The 16,109-nt window shown below is 44.2% G+C and overlaps 1 protein-coding gene across 1 annotated transcript in view; it reads left to right on the forward strand.

Moving 5' to 3' along the window:
- Positions 1-16,109, forward strand: part of Limch1 (LIM and calponin homology domains 1) — a 299,518-nt gene that overhangs the window by 199,731 nt on the left and 83,678 nt on the right. The window contains exons 4-5 of the mRNA XM_050149634.1: positions 9,544-9,650; positions 15,069-15,099. Coding sequence (XP_050005591.1) covers positions 9,544-9,650; positions 15,069-15,099 — 138 coding nt within the window. The remainder of the gene's footprint in view (positions 1-9,543; positions 9,651-15,068; positions 15,100-16,109) is intronic.

The raw sequence follows: 16,109 nt of genomic DNA on the forward strand, positions 1-16,109 counted from the left end.
GTGTAAAATAAAAGCAATAAAGTAAACTTACAGAGAGACTTTGAGGACATTTAGCTGATCTCCCCCCACTTCCTGTGCTTATGAGCAGTTGACTCCTCAACCTCTGTGTTGTTCAGTGGCCTCACTGTTCAGTCTTAGACTAAATAGATGTCCCCAGAGAGATGCAGCTCTTTGAGTAGTGGGCATTCCAAATTAAACCCAGCTCCTTTTCTTTCACCAGCTCATCTTGTTCCTTAAGATCATTTCAGCTTTGGCAACAATGGGTACCACCTAAAATCTCCGCCATTGCATCCCTGGCTCCTGAGATCACTCATCTTTCCTCCTCTTGATGCTTTTGAGTTACTTCTTCCCAAGGTCATTGAACAGGCTCTTTGGTGGACCAGATGCCTCCTTGACCAATGAATCCCTTCCAGAGAACCACACACATTTGCCTAAGTTAGAGGGATGGTTCCAAGACTCCACAGCAACTGACTTAAGTTCTCCACAATCTAGAGCTGTGCTCATTGCCTGCCTCCATCAACCTGAAAACTTCTATTTTTTTTCCCCTTTCCTCCCTTCTGTTCTTTCTTTGGAAACCTACCATGCTTTTGCTCATTCCCCATCCATGGGTTTTTTTTTTTTTTTTTGGTTTTGTTTTGTTTGTTTTTTAACTTCAAGAACCCACCCAGATGTCACCTTTCTGGATCAAGTCCCTAAAGCCTCCCAGTTGTGGTAAGTTGCTCTTTCCTCTCAGTGGCAGAGCTGGTGTCCTCATTAAGTGCTCCTGGCAAATAAAAATGCTTTGGTAGTCTGGCGAGTTCTGGTTGTTGTTGGACGCCAGCCAATCCCAGGAGTTTGACTGGAGCCGGCACAGACTGGGCAGGAACTGGGAACAAGGCAGGTCCAGGAAACCCCAGCATTCTATTAATTATGGGGGAAGTTCCTGGAGATGTTTGGTAATGTGTTCCTCAAGTTTTGAACTTCTTAATTGCATATGTGTTGAAGGGAGTTTGCTTCACATGGAGAAAACCTAACAAGAAACACATTTTAAAATGAATTTTATAAGCAGGAATAGAAAAGTAACATTAATCTTAGCTGTTGACTTTTCTAACAAGATCTGGCCTTCTGTGATCTACTTCTACATCTTTTTGAGATATCCTATGGCTTATTAAGGTTTTATGGCAAGCTTGTATTATAGACAGAGTATTAGAATGATGATCCACGGTGATCACAATTTACATGTTTGTGGTTTTTACTCACAGCAACTAAAAATGACAGGGATGTGTTATTTTATTGAATTTTAAAATACCTGGCTGTGGTGAGGTTTCCTGAAGCCTGATTCTGCTTTGCCTTCATTTTCTCTGAACTTCAAACCATGTTGATCTTTCTCTAATTGAGGAAAAGAAATAAAACCAAGGCAAGCGGGTCCACCCTGCTGAGAGGACTCCACTCATGGCTGAGCTCCTCGATTACGGCCAGAAAGCGGCTTGCCCTGTACAATGGCTCAAGGAGACAGACGACTCTTCTTTTCTAGGTAGAAATGACTGCTAAGGGAAGTGAGACGCAGCAAGTGATTTCTTGTTTGCCGTCAAAGAAGAAGTGAGCAGCAGCCTTACGATGTGAATGGGACGGTGGAGCATTCCCCAGGGACTGCACTGGGGTGCCTTGCCGGCCCCTCCATCCTGAAGCACTGCCAAGGGCAAAGCAGGCCTCTTCTGTGGGCAGAGGCTGATGGGATCTGTGAGCCAACTGGAGCCAGGAGCCAGGAGCACCGGACATCTGGGCTGTATCTTCCCGCTGCAGGGTTTGCTCCATCGTGTAATTAATAGCCCTACACATATACCCTGGCTTACCTAGGCTTTTCTGGACTGAATTGGGAAGGATCGCTCGGGGGTTTGTTTTTGTGTAGTAATTGCCAATGAGGACCCACGTACAGGCAACTGCCTTGTAAGCCACCTTTGCATATATTAGCCTGCTCCCAAGAGTGAGGCTGCCTGTAGGCGCCAGGGGTGACTGACCGTGAGCAAGTGACAGCAGCGTCTCTCTCGTTGTTTGTAATCCTCCATGTCACTGACAGGCTGTGCGCAGGGCCTCTCTTTTTCTTAGACACATAAGCTGTTCTCCATTCTATTTTCCACAGTCTTTGCTCGACCTGAGTGGGCAAAAATGTCCTGATAATAACCTCTGTTTCTCAGACCTCACTCACCTGCAGGGAATACATCCTAAGATCCCCAGAAGATGCCAGAAATCTCAGTTAGTACCAAACCCTGTGCATACTAGGTTCCCTCCTCCTCCAACACATACAATCATGGTTGGATCTGAACTTGTGCTTTGACTACTTGTTCCTTAACTGGTCGTGGTGTTTCACAAGGCTGTGGAACCTTTAGAGAGGGTGGTGCCTCTCTGAAGACGCAGGTCAGTAGTAAGAGGCAGGCCTCTGAAAGCTATAGCCCTGCCACTGATTCTGCCGTATGCTCAGATCCCTGGTTTACTCTAACGTGGACAGCTTCCATCTCACACTCCTGCCGTCATGAGCTCCATGGTTTCTCAACCATGATGGGCTGAGGTCTCTGAAAGACGGGCCAAAGTAAATCTCTGCTCCTTTAAGTTGTCTGCCAGGTATTCTCTCATAACGATGCAAATGCAACTAACACACACGCAGACCAATGATAAATTTGATGTATAAAATAATAAGTTGTTAATAAAAGCTAATGGCCAACAATTACAATAATGTGCTGTAATGAAATTGTCAGTACTGGTATTCTTGTGCTTAGAGGCCATGATGGATGAAGATGCAGATTGCTCGAGCTTGTGGTAGCTCTCCAGTTTTCCTGATAGCCAAGATGGCTGCAGAGCAACTCACATGTAGGTAGTGTATTTGGCGTGGGTACACGGACAAAGTGGTGACTCACATCCTGGGCTGGACAGAGTGATATGGTATAACACTTTATCACATTATGCAGAACAACGTGCAATTTAAGACTTACAAATTTTTTATTTCTGGAGTTTTCCATTTTATATTTCCAGACCATAGTTACCTATGGGAATAGCTGAAACCTTGGAAAGCCAGCCCGAGAACAAGAATACTGTAACGAATGCCTGAAACAGGCCAGGCTGTGTTTTTTAATTCATGTTTCCTGCAATTCTGGCATCCACATCTACAAGGCTGATAGCATCCCCCCCTTCCAGACTAGAGAGGTGAAGACCAGGAAGGTTAGGAAGTCTAACCAAGAACACACAGCCGGAATGCAGATGGGGCTGAGGTTCTAGCAGAAGTCCTTCTGTCTCCAAAACTATTATTGCCGTGTTCCCTGGTGTCTGTTCTCTTATTTCCATTGTCTAATTTGATACAAGACCTCTGTTTATGTGGGTTTTGAATTTTTGGTGTGTGTGTTTGTGTGTGTGTAGATCAGAGAACAGCCTGTAGGAGTCTATTCTTTCCTTCCACCTCTTAGCTCCCTGGGATCAAGACATACAGGTCTCCAAGCTTGGCAGCAAAAGCCTTTACCCACTCAACCAGCTTTCCCTGTTTATGTGGATTGGGAACAAATCTAAAAACTTCTTGCTCTGAAGTTGCCAGAAAGATAGTACAGTCAGGTATCCATCAGGGCCCCAGAAAGCATTTTCATTTACTGGGCATGTTCATAAATCAGTGGAACAAGAGAGCACTGAGGCCTAACCAAGAAGTCAATGCATGGTGGCTGTACAAACAGGGGTTCAAACACCTGTATTGATACCAGCCTGGTGACAACAGGCTCTTTCAGGAAGTCCGTGTTTGACAACAGTCCTTTCCGCTTGGTCAGGGTTACTGTCTGTCAGAAACACCCGGTTGTGACCCCAGTGGCTTTTAGGGCGTCCACTCAGAGCTAACAGAGTCTTCCTGCCTTGAATTTTGCAGAGTTGGTTTTGCCAGTAAAGTCCCAACCCTTCTAGCTGAATCTACTTTTATAAACTTGAAAACTTTCCCCACATATGTCCTGGTGAGAAAACACTTCAGGAAAAAGTGTTAGGTTGTTGCAGTGAATAACTGAACACTTTTCACCTGAGGTGTGGTGAGCTAAATATCACTTGTGGGCCAAATCCTGCCAGGAGTCTGCCTGTGTAAGTGCCGTGTATTGTGAGCCCCTGGGAGCCCAGGTTAACTGATTCCATGGGTTCTCTTGTGATGTCCTTGACCCCTCTGGCTCCTACAATCCTTCCTCCTTCCCTTAAGCAGGATTCCCCAGCTTGGCCTGATGTTTGGCTGTGGGTCTCTGCATCTGTTTCCATCAGTTGCTGGATGAAGCCTCTCTGATGACTATTAGGTACCATTCTAAGAGTATAGCAGGATATCGTTAGGCAGCGTTACATTGACATTTTCCCCTCCAGTTGTGTTTGGTCCCCTCCAGCCTGTGGCTCCTGGCGCTCCAGGCAGTGTCGGGGTGGGCTCGTTCTCATGGCGTGAGTCTTAGGATGGACCAGTCATTGGTTGGCCACTCTCACAATCTCTGTGCCACCCTTACCAGCCTTTTTAGCACATCCCATAGGGAGGCCAGACACTGTAGGTTGAATGTATGTGGCTGGGTTGGTGTCCCGATCCCTCTTCTGGATTACATGAGATGACCGGCTCAGCTACCTCTGTAGAGTTGCCAGGTATCTTAGCTGGGGTCATCCCTGTAGATTCCTGGGAGTTTCACTTGCACCAGGTTTATATCTGGCCCCAAAGAGCCCCCCTTTTCCAGTCAGCTCTTTCAGTGCTTCCCCCAACCTCTACTGCGAGCCTCTCCTCTCCTTCCCGCCCCTCCCCCACCTCCCCTCTGTTCCTCTCTCCATTCCTCCTCCTCGGTTTCTTCTCTTCAGAAAAGTGCAGGCCTCCCATGGATGTCAACCTGCCATGGAGTATTAGGTTGCAGCAAGACTAGGCACTGTCTCTCCTGTTAAGGCTGGATGAGGCAACCTGGTAAGAGAAAATGATCCCCAAAGCAGGCAACAGAGTCAGAGACAGCCCCCCCCCCCCGTTCCCACTGTTAGAAGTTCCACAAGAAGACCAAACTACACAACTGTAACATATCTGCAGGGGGCCTAGACAGTCCCATGCAGACTCCTTGATTGTTGACTCAGTCTCTGTACTCATCAATTCTTAATATTTTGCTGTTTATATATTTCTCTCTCTATCTAAACACAGAAAACCGCATGTACAGTCTCTCCATTCCTGTCTTTTGCTCTGTGGCCCCCTCTTCTCACATGTGAAGATACTTGTGTGTAAACAGACGTACATAGACAATTTTCTTTTTGAGCCATTTAAAAGTTGTGTTATAGATGTAACACAACCTTAAATAATCCAGATGTGTACTTAAAAATATGATGTCCACTCCCTGCACTGCATCGCCATCACCACACCTCGGAAAGTGAACACCCAATCTGTAGTTTATTCAATAGTCTGCCATATTTAACTACACAGCCTTATTTACCTTTCCTTCTGGAATCTAGCGTCCAGTTAAGGCTCATATATTTAGTCATTATACATCTTTAATTACCAGGTGTTTTTGTAACGATGACTTTTTTCAGGTCCCTAGGAAAGCTCCCCGAAAGATTTCTAAATGGAACCATTAGCTGTGTGCAAGTGAGAACCATTTGATAGTCGCTGTAGTAAATCTGTGTCTCCCACTTCTCCTGTAGGATTGAGACGCTGTTAAATGGTTTAGCTCTGTTTTTGAGCTACAGAGATGAGGGCTTTGCTTGAAATTTTAAATGCGGAGCCATCTCAGCGTGGCGAGAAGGCAGATGAGAAAGTACGGGATGCGTCCTTTGTAATTAAGAACACGGTTGTTCTTGCCTGCTCCGGTGGCCGGCCTCTGTTAGCTCTTGGCTCAGTGGCTCTTCCTTCTGGCGTTGCCTCTGCCTAGGGTTTGGCTCTTCTCCAGCATCATTAGGTTACAGCAAGAGAGTTGGGAACAGACCTGCACTTATTTAAATCTTCCAGCCCAAATTGTCCCCGCTGGCTGCCATACAGAGCTTGTATGTTTGTAGGCTGTGTGCTGAATGCTGCGCTGTGTTCCAGGGTGCCCGTGTGCATCTGGGGCTGTGCATAGGAAGAACACCTCCTTGTTTGTACTCACGATCCGGGGTACCATAGTCCTAGGGGACTGCATTTTGCGCTCGCTGGTGATTCCTAGAGAGCACCCGCTCACTTCCTCACTTTCCCGAGAGGCACTCACTTCAGTCCAAAAGACACTCAGATGCCCACTGAAGCCCACCTGGCATCTGAACAGGGGCACTGCCTTGTTTGGGGTTGCTTTCCTCAGTAAAGGGTATGTTTACTCCTCTGAGATATGGGCCTGCAAAGCAGGGTCCTTATTTTAAGCATGGCAGCTTCAGAACCAGTGGTGTCTTTGAGAAATTTCAAAGCCAAAAAGAAAGGGAGTCAGTGGGTAGGGGCGGGAGGAGGCGAAGAGAGGGATGACAGGAGGGGGAGGGAGGAAGGATGGAAGAGAGAACGCACTTGTGTTCTGGTGGGAGGCAAACAGGAAAGCGAAAAACTGAGAGGTGGATGGAGGCATAGAGGGAAAGAGGGAGAGGCCGAGAGAAGGAGGAGGGCGGTAATTTCAGGATGGATGAATAAGCAGAAACTGCTAGAAACTGGAGAGGTGGGAGCGTGAACTGCTGCTCTGGGGGCTTAGCGTTTTTTACCTCCGGAGAATCCCCGGTCCATCTTTGTGATGAGTTAGCTGGGATGCAGGCTTCGCTGGTTGGTTCAGCATGATGTATAAGTGCTCTGTGTCTCAGCTGCCCCTGACTCCTGCCGCCTCTTTTCTGCATCTGTAAGACCCGCTGTGATCAGTCCTACCCTCTGTGGCCCCGTTGCCCTCTGGTACTGACCTCGAATTCCATGCTTGGATTCTTCAGATAGACCACACTGTTTTGCACCCTGCGTTTTTTGTGGAGTGTAACCCTGGAACTTTTGCATAATTGTTCAGACTGCAGAGCCCTCATCTCTCAGTTGAGGATAAAGTGTACAGGGATTAACAGAGTTAATATAATAAATGCAGCCCTTGGAAGGATGTTGGTCACATGACATGGGCCATGGAAATGAACTTTCTACTGTTGCTCTTTAGAGCCCACGCGTGTTAATTTTTTATTGCCACATTAACAGTTACTATAAACTGGCATCCCAGAGCAATACCAATTTATTACCTCACATTGTCTATAGATTAGATGTCTGGATAGGGTGAGCCAGGGCTCTTTGCTCAGAATATCCCAGGGCTGAAATCAAGATGACTGCAAGGCTGAGACCCGGAGCATCTCCCAAGCCTGTCCCAAGTTCACGGCAGTTAACTGAATTCAAGCCTTTGCAGCCGTGGAGTTCAGGGCCAGCAAGAACTCTTATATCACCTTCTGTTTTAAAGCGCCCTAATCACCTCAGTGCCAATCAGATAATCTTCCTCTCAGTTAACTTTGAGGCAGTTGTTATGGCCATAACCTGATCACAGTCATGGGTTTTACTTGTTCTCAAGGGGAGATTGTGTGTGTCCGTCTGGAGGCAGGACTCTTGTGGGCCTGAGAGTCCAGCCTACACCCCGGGTAATCAAAAATCCGATCTTCGCTGATCCCTTTGAACTATCTGGGATGAACTGGGTAATGACCACCCTGAGTTGAGTTGTTCACACACAGCAGATTCTGTCAGCACTCAGAGGGTTTCTTATTGATGTGGCTCCTGGAACTGATACTCCTTGTCCTGTAAGGTTTTACAAGTTGATGGAGCCGAACGTGCCTTTTGAAGTCTCTTGAGAAGAGGACAATTAGAGATTCGTAGCAGTAAATCTGCTGGCCAGTTAGTTGTCCCGGGGTCTTCAGAGGGTCACCCACAACTTGCATTCCCTTTCAGAGCCATTCACTTACTGCTCAGGCCTCTCATAGATGCGCAGCCCAGCTGGAGCCTCCTTCGCTGAGAGTGTAACTGTCGGGCAGTCCTGTTCCTCTGCTGGTGCACAGTAAACCTGTGCCTGACAGGGAATGGCGAGGGTCTTTGCATTGTTTTCACAAGTTTTTCTTGCTCTCAGTTTCCTTCACAATCGAGTCTAGATTTCTTTTTTAAATTATTATTATTATTTTTTTTTAGCAAAGTAGTGGGGTTCCTCATGACATCTTCAGTATAGCATTGTGTCTTGGGCTCTGCTCTTCTCCCACACCCCCTCGTATTTATTTGCCATTTCTTTCTTTTCCCACACACTCAGAGAGGGCAATGGAGTCAATGTGACATGAAATATGGGACTAGGTTGCTTTTATCTTTTAATTCATCTTACATTCCATTAAAAAATATATTTTTAGCCAAAGCCCATAATGAATGTATGGAGAGTATAAAAATTCAAAAATGATATATTTAAGTCAGTTAATACGAAAAACAAAGATGAGAACACCTTAGGCAACAAAATCTTTTATTATCTTCAAATTATTTATTATTACAATGTCCTATTTTATGTGCGTGCTGTATGTTTGGGTGCACACGTATGCATGCAGTTGGAAGTTCAGATGTGTACACATGATTGTGGAGGCCAGAGGTCAGTGTTATGCATCTTCCTCTATCAATGTTTATTAGTTACTTTTCTATTGTTATAAAAGGCCATGGCCAACAAAACATATAAAAGAAAATGTTACTTTGGGCTTATGGTTTCTGAAGGTTAGAGTCCATGAGGGCAGTGCAGAGACAAGGCAGCAGGGACAAGTGAGAGCTCACATCTTGACCGTAATCAGGAGGCAGAGAAAGCGCACTGGGAATGATGGGAGTCTTTAGAGCCTCACAGCCCAGCCCCAGTGACACACTGCTTGCAACAAGGCCACACCTCCTACTCCTTCTCAAACACTTCCACTACTGGGGACCAACCTTGCAAATATATGAGCCTATGGGACCGTTCTCATTCAAACCAATACAGCTGTCCTCCTCCTCCCTCTCCTCTTTCTCATCCTCTTCCTCCTCCTCCTCCTCCTCCTCCTCCTCATCATCATCATCATCATCATCATCATCATTATTATTGGAGACAAGATCTCTCTTGAACCTGGAGCTCACCAGTAAGCACTCGGATTTCAGGCATATGCTATCATGACTGGTTTTTTCCTTGGGCACTGGGGATCTGAACTGAGGTCCTCATGCTTGCACAGCAAACACCCAACAGCTAAACCATTACCCCTGCTCTAATTCTATTTTTAAAGCATCTATTGATACCAAGTTCTAAGCAATAAGGCATGGGGAAATGATTTAGGAGCAATGGAAAATACCTGACTGTCTTGAGTACTGTTTCTTAAAAGAAAATGGTAAATTCTCTTTGTAGCAGCATTTGACTTGCAGTTGTTTACAAATGTATCATGCTAAAGGAAAAAAAATTTGGCATGGCTAGGACTTTGGAAATCTGAAGTGTCTGTTTATTCTGGTGTTTCCTAACTACAGTTTTGTTGTGTGACACACCATGATTTCGATGTGACTTTAGCAGCCATGATGGCTGGCATCTTGACAGCAATTTGGACTATCATGAAATGGGATATGTCAAAAATGATCTAAAGTGACACCTGGGCTTCTTTTCTTCCTTCCAGGACAATACCATTTTATTCTTGAGAGGCTGCAAAGAGCTCGGCCTTAAAGAGTCTCAACTCTTTGACCCAAGTGACCTCCAGGATACGTCCAACAGGGCCACTGTCAAGTGAGTAATGCCTGGTTTATGTTTAAAGGAAACCCTTGATGTTTGGATAAGCAGTTTCGAGAGGATGTTGCAAGTGCTAAGAGGTAGAAGATTACACATACCTAAGAAAATATAAATGCACAAGCAACAGTCAGGCTTTCGCAGCAGGACACAGTGTCTTCTCCTCTGTGCAGAGCTCCGATTCTGAGCTAATGTAGTTTTTCAAGTGAATATAGAAGCAGAATTTTGAAGAAGAGAAAATGGTAAGTAGAGTTTAGAAGCAAGGCTACAGCAAAATATGTACAAAATCTACGGGCCTTAAGCAGCACCCCTTTCATTGGCTCCAGTGGGATAGTTGAATAGGCCCTTGGCAGACTGCACTCAAACAGATTGACCGCTGTTGATGGTGGGGTGTGCGGGAGATTTTCTTGTTTGTGACAGTGATTAAGCTTTTCAGAGATGGATCATTGGCCTTTCGGCCATTTCTACCTGCATCTATTTAGCGAATCACATTTGGGGGCAAAGAATTCTTGCAATAGGATGAGTTTCTGTATAAAGAGATAGCTCATGAGCAGAGTACGAAGATCCATACTTAGGAGGTGGCAAAAATAAATTGCCAGTAGTTCAGGGCTTCTTCAGAGCCTGCGATGTCATAGAAAGCAGTTGTCGTTTTATTCAGAGTGTGGAGTATGAGTATAGTTGAACAGTAAGCTGGGTTCTCTCCTGGGACCAGAGAGATGGCACAGTGGTTAAGAGTGAGTAACACTCTTGCAGAGGATCCTGGATCAGTTCCCAGCACCCATGCTAGGCAACTTACAACCTCCTATCACTCCAGCTCCAGAGCAACAGGCTTTCTCTTCTAGCCTCCATGGGCACCTGCATTCATGTTCACATACCCATACACTGATATAAACATATACATACACATACACTGATATACACAAATACATATATACCCATACACTGATATACACATATACATATCCATACACTGATATATACACATACATGCCCATACACTGATATACACACATACATATACATATACATACACATAAACTGATATATACATATACATACCTGTACACTGATATACACACATACATATACATACCCATACACTGACATAAACATATACATATAATTAAAAAATAAGTCTTTTGAAAAATATCTAAAAGTAGGGGAGGCACCATAGTCTGTAAACTTAGCACTTAGGAAGCAGAGGCAGGAGAATCTCTACAGGACTAGGGCCAGCCTAGTTTATATAATGCATGCACTGAAGAAACGAGGGCTCCGAAAGGGCGAAGTGTTGCAGACAACAGCGGTAGCAACAAAAGTCAGTAGGCTGAGTTAAGTCGAGAGGATCTGAGGTTTGATGATTGGAGCAGTGCCGTTTGGTCATGGAAGAGCGCAATAGGGAAAGAAGCCATGATTTAGAGTTGTTCTTTTTTCTATTCTCTGACCTTGATTTCATCATTATGATGATGGGAGACTTGAAACTACTGAATGAGTTGAAGCTTGGAAGTTCACAGTGGATTTGATGATTCGTGACTTGGGAAGAAGGAGAGTCAGCCATGATTGATGATCGAAAGTTACTTCTGCGTTTTTCACGTGCCATTCTTTAGTGTTTCTCACGGAAAGTGGATGTTAGGTGAAAAAGGCAAACCAAAGGTGTAATACTTCACTGTAGAAGCCTCCATAGGCCTCGCTGTAAAAAATCACACGCTCCATTTGTTACTGAGCCTAAATCCGGCCTCTGCTAAGTTCTGCTTCACGTTGGGGAATCACTTAAGTTCTGCCTCATCTCGTATTTCTAGTGTCACCTGCATGGCAAGTGACCAGAAACAACAGCAACTGTGCAGCACCCTAGGTAATAGTAACAGTCACACACACACTGTGCAGCACCCTGGGTACTAATAACAGTCACACACACACACACACACACTGTGCAGCACCCTGGGTACTAATAACAGTCACACACACACACTGTGCAGCACCCTGGGTAATAGTAACAGTCACACACACACACACACACACACACAGTGCAGCACCCTGGGTACTAATAACAGTCACACACACACTGTGCAGCACCCTGGGTAATAGTAACAGTCACATACACACACACACACACTGTACAGCACCATAGATAATAGTAACAGTCACACTCACACACTGTGCAGTACCCTGGGTACTAATAACAGTCACACACACATTGCTCAGAAGGTGAAGGCAAACTTACTCTGGTGGATTACTCTAGATCCTTTTTTTAATTCTTAAATTTTGGCCACCTTTAAACAATAAATTACCAGAGCAGAAGAATTTTGAGGCCTTTTGGTTTCAAAAACTAAAACAGAAACCCAGATCATTGTTCACCTATGACAATCGGGGGGTCAGAAATCTGGGTGGAGCTCCCGGTCTGGAGCTGCCTAAACCTACACTCTCATCTACAGGGTAAGACTGGATCCAGTGGTTCCAGATGTGGCTTGGTCATTGCAGACCCGGGGGAAGAAGGCAACCAAGGGATCTATTAACTCAGAGGCTCTGGAAGCAACCAGCTAGGAGAAAGTCACCTAGGCCAGTCACAAGTGCTCACAGTCCCTTTGTTATGGCAGCATCTTCATCTTCCTCTGCCTCCCACCTCCCTTCCCGTTTTCATCCTTTCTCTCATCTGCCTCCCCTTTTGCATTTCTTCTCCGTCTCTTTCCTTTTGAAGATGTCCTCCGCTTGTGCACTGTGATCTTTAGACCCTGCTTTTCCATCACCTCCACTTACCCTCCATACCTTCATTCATGCGTTGAACAAATGAGTAGCTCAGTAGCTGCTGCGTGTGAGATACTTTCCTCCCTGAGGAAAATGCGCAAATGAGACAGCCAGGGTCCTCTGTTCATAGTGAATTTACACTGTGGTGTCAATAACTTAGAAATGTTGAGTAAGAAAGAGAATAATCATGGGGGGCGAGAACGCTGCAAAGAGCATGAAATAGCGAGGCAGAAAAGACAGTGCCCATCTGGAGGGGGTCAAGGATAGGCCGTCTGAGGGGGTGACCCTTCAGCTGAGGACGCAGACAGCGACAAGAATGAGAAGCAAGCATCGGCCATGGGGAGGTTTGCTGTGTACCTGGGGTGGAGGAAAGAAAATAAGTGGTCGTTATTGAGAAGAAAATAATACTTGGCATGCATTTAAGGAAAACCCAAATGCTGGAGACAAACACAATCATCAGGCAAAACCAAGGTGAAACCATTCTTGTTCTTCTTAATAACAACTGAATTCTGTATAGGACAACGGTAAATTTCTAGCCTTCACCTTTCACATGTGACATGAAACACTTTATAAGTTTTATATGTTATTGGTAATAAATACTGCTCTTTGATTGGCTCAGAAAAAAAAAAGAAAATAAGAGGTCAAGGAAGAAGAAGCCGTTAATGCTTAGGAGAAAAGGACCCAGTGAGGCTGGAGGGTTGTACCTAAGCACCTGTGCTGAGAGAGCGCTCATCACAAGCAGTGGGGATGCTGAGCTTGGAATCATTGCGTAGAGAGATGGTCTCACTAGATTGGTAGTTAGAAATCATAAAGATTTTATAAGAAAATCATGTTGCAAATTAATTTGTGGAGCTTAGAGAGGCATTGCTTCTGGGGTGTGCAGGAGCGCAGGAGAGGAGCTTGGAATAAGCTATTCGCTTCTCAATGTTTGCATAGGTGATTCTGCTTTTTGGCACTAGTTGTAGGGAACTCGTTTTTAAAGTGTTGATATTGTAGCTCAGATAGATCCAAGTACCAGCGTTGCAGTTCTCTGGTTTCCCTTCTGAGAACTGAGCAGCTAACAGCTTAGAGGGAGAGCATCATTTTGACAAGAATTAGTAGCATCAGCAAGGAGATACAAGATGAAGGATGGATCTCATGGGGAATATTTGTATTTTTTAATTTTTTTTAAAGAAACACTCTAGTTTTAAGTACAGGTCATTTTTCTTACCTTTTCTATCCAAATGTAACCTGAGAAGACAACAAAGAAAAAATATTTAAGAGGAAAAACCTGAAAATTATTACATTACCGACTGTGTAATTGCATGAACTCTACCTATAATGAATGCCAGACAAGTTTGATGGAAATAAAAGCACAGTGCAGAGGGGCACCCGGCACAGACCTTCCAGGGAATCAACACAGTCTCACAGAAGTGCAGAGAGGGTGCAGATAGCTCCTGGGGCAGGAAGTCTCTCTAAAAACTGGGAAGTGTTTCCAAGTTGTTGGCAGTTATGAGGAGATCACTCAACAAATATTTTGTGAGGTCCTACTGTGTGCCGCGTATAATTTTTTAGCACCCAGTCCCAGTTTCTCTCACTGACCTTTTATTGTCAATGCAGGAAAAGGGTCATTTTCTCTGTACTTGGTTTTCTAAGATATTTTATGTCTTCCTTGGATTTTTTTCATCTTTCTATTGTTAAATGGGAAAAAAATCTTCATAGATATTTAAGCCGAGAATAGCATTAAACTCGAAAATATAAAAACATTTCCTTGATAAAATGCGGATTGGATGGATTCTTGTCTTACCTGAAACCCAGGACCCTGTGTTGCCCCCCACAGAGCAGGGCTGGCGTTTGCTAGTCCTTCCGATATCAGTCAGCTCAAACCTGCCCACTGCTCATCACGCATGTTTGTTAGAGTCCGCTAGAAGCACGTAATCATGATGTAAATGCTTTGAGGTGCCCTTGGCTAGTTTACACGGTGGGATTTCTACTCCCCCTGCCTCACCAAAGTGACCAGAGAAAAGGAATTGAGCCTTCCTTTTCCTAGTACTTACTTGTGCATGTGTTCATTTTGATGCTCCATGAATAGAGCTTTGGTGGGTTTTAGTTAGGGAATAAACATGATGTGTATTTTTGAATACATGTGCATACATTTGAAAATAGCATGCAAATTTTCCTGTTTATGGCCAAGTTTTTATTCTAATTGTGACGGGGACAGGGAGGAAAGCTATTTGGATAGTGCTGCTTCCTCTTATATGTGTATTTTCAGGTCAAGTTTTCTAAGTTTTCAGACCTTTATTAAATGTACTTGCAAGTAGAAGACGACTTGGGAAATGTGATCAAATCTCCTTCAAGACAGAATCGTCAACAGTCAAGCTTTGTAAATTCAAATACAAATTAGTCCAAACTTTAAGCGGAATTCTCAATTTCATGTTAAAAAGCATTTCTGGCATCCTGCAAAACTTCAATCCTACTTGGTCCTTGTATTTTGTTTGTTTGATTGGTTGGTTGGTTGTTTTCCTTTAGCAATTTTCTCCTACAACTGAAACCTCCAGTCATAGGCCTTTAAAAGCCAGCAATATTCTTCTGATTTTGTTTTATGTATTTTTTGTAAGTGTGTCTTAGAGGTATTTAAGAAAAGACCACACTGAAGAAACTGCTATTCTAATAATGCTTTGTTTTTCTTTCCTGATCTAGGAACCTTGATTATAGCCGGAAGCTGAAAAACGTAAGTGTTTTAATGTCTCTCTCCAAGTTTGTATACTTTGGCTTTAATTGGTCCAAGGTTGACATTTAGCTAAATGCAGTGCATCTGATAGGCCTTATTAGAAAGATTCTTTCTTAGAAAAAAGTAAATGCATCTCCTATAGAATAGTTAATAGCTATGCTAGAGCTAAAAATAGTAGATTTGGAGGTTGTACTCTAATCAGAATTCAGTCTAGAAATAAACAAAAGCTTGTATTCTGTGTGTGGGCTCATTTTCCTAAAACACAAAGTGATGGGTCTCAAGATTGACATTAGCCATTTCCATTTGCGGCCCAGATGGGCTCGCAGTCAGCACACGTTAGCTATGTTATGGTTCTAGTTAATGTCCTTACATTCGGGATTGTCTGTTCTCTGGGAATTTATTTGTAAGAACTCAGTTAATAAAAGCCCTTCTGGAAGTTTTGAAGGATTCATGATGTAAGAGTTTCCCGCAGAGGAAGAAAACTCACCGCATCATAGTACTCTTGCACACTGCTCTATTTTGGGCCGTGGCCAGCTGGACCCATTTGACTGCGTCCCATTATCCAGACCCACAGTGCGGAAGGTAGGACAATAAGTTCTTCCCAGCGTAGACGAAGCAAAAAGACAGAACGTGAACATAAAGTCTAAGCTTTTGCATGGGCTTCTGATCCCTATAATTCAGCTAAGGAGCACATCGCTAGCCAACCCGTGTTTTGTTTTTTTTCTTTCTTTTCTTTTCTTTCCTTCCTTCCTTCCTTCCTTCCTTCCTTCCTTCCTTCCTTCCTTCCTTTCTTTCTTTCCCCCCACCACAACTGAAGGTAAAGAACATTTGTGCTTTTGTGAACAGTTCTTTGGAGAGACGGCACAAAACTAATGTAGGACAGTAACCTCAGACCACTGGATATTCATGAACATTCTTCAGTGTCCAAGTTTGGTTAATTGATAGCAACTGTGTCAAGGCTAAAATCTTCCCATCCCAGATGAATGAGGATGCGGCTGTGCTCTCAATGC

Source organism: Alexandromys fortis, unplaced genomic scaffold (assembly GCF_014885135.2).
Source record: "Alexandromys fortis isolate MF-2015 unplaced genomic scaffold, M_Fortis_MF-2015_v1.1 scaffold_0, whole genome shotgun sequence".
Taxonomy (NCBI): Eukaryota; Metazoa; Chordata; class Mammalia; order Rodentia; family Cricetidae; genus Alexandromys; species Alexandromys fortis.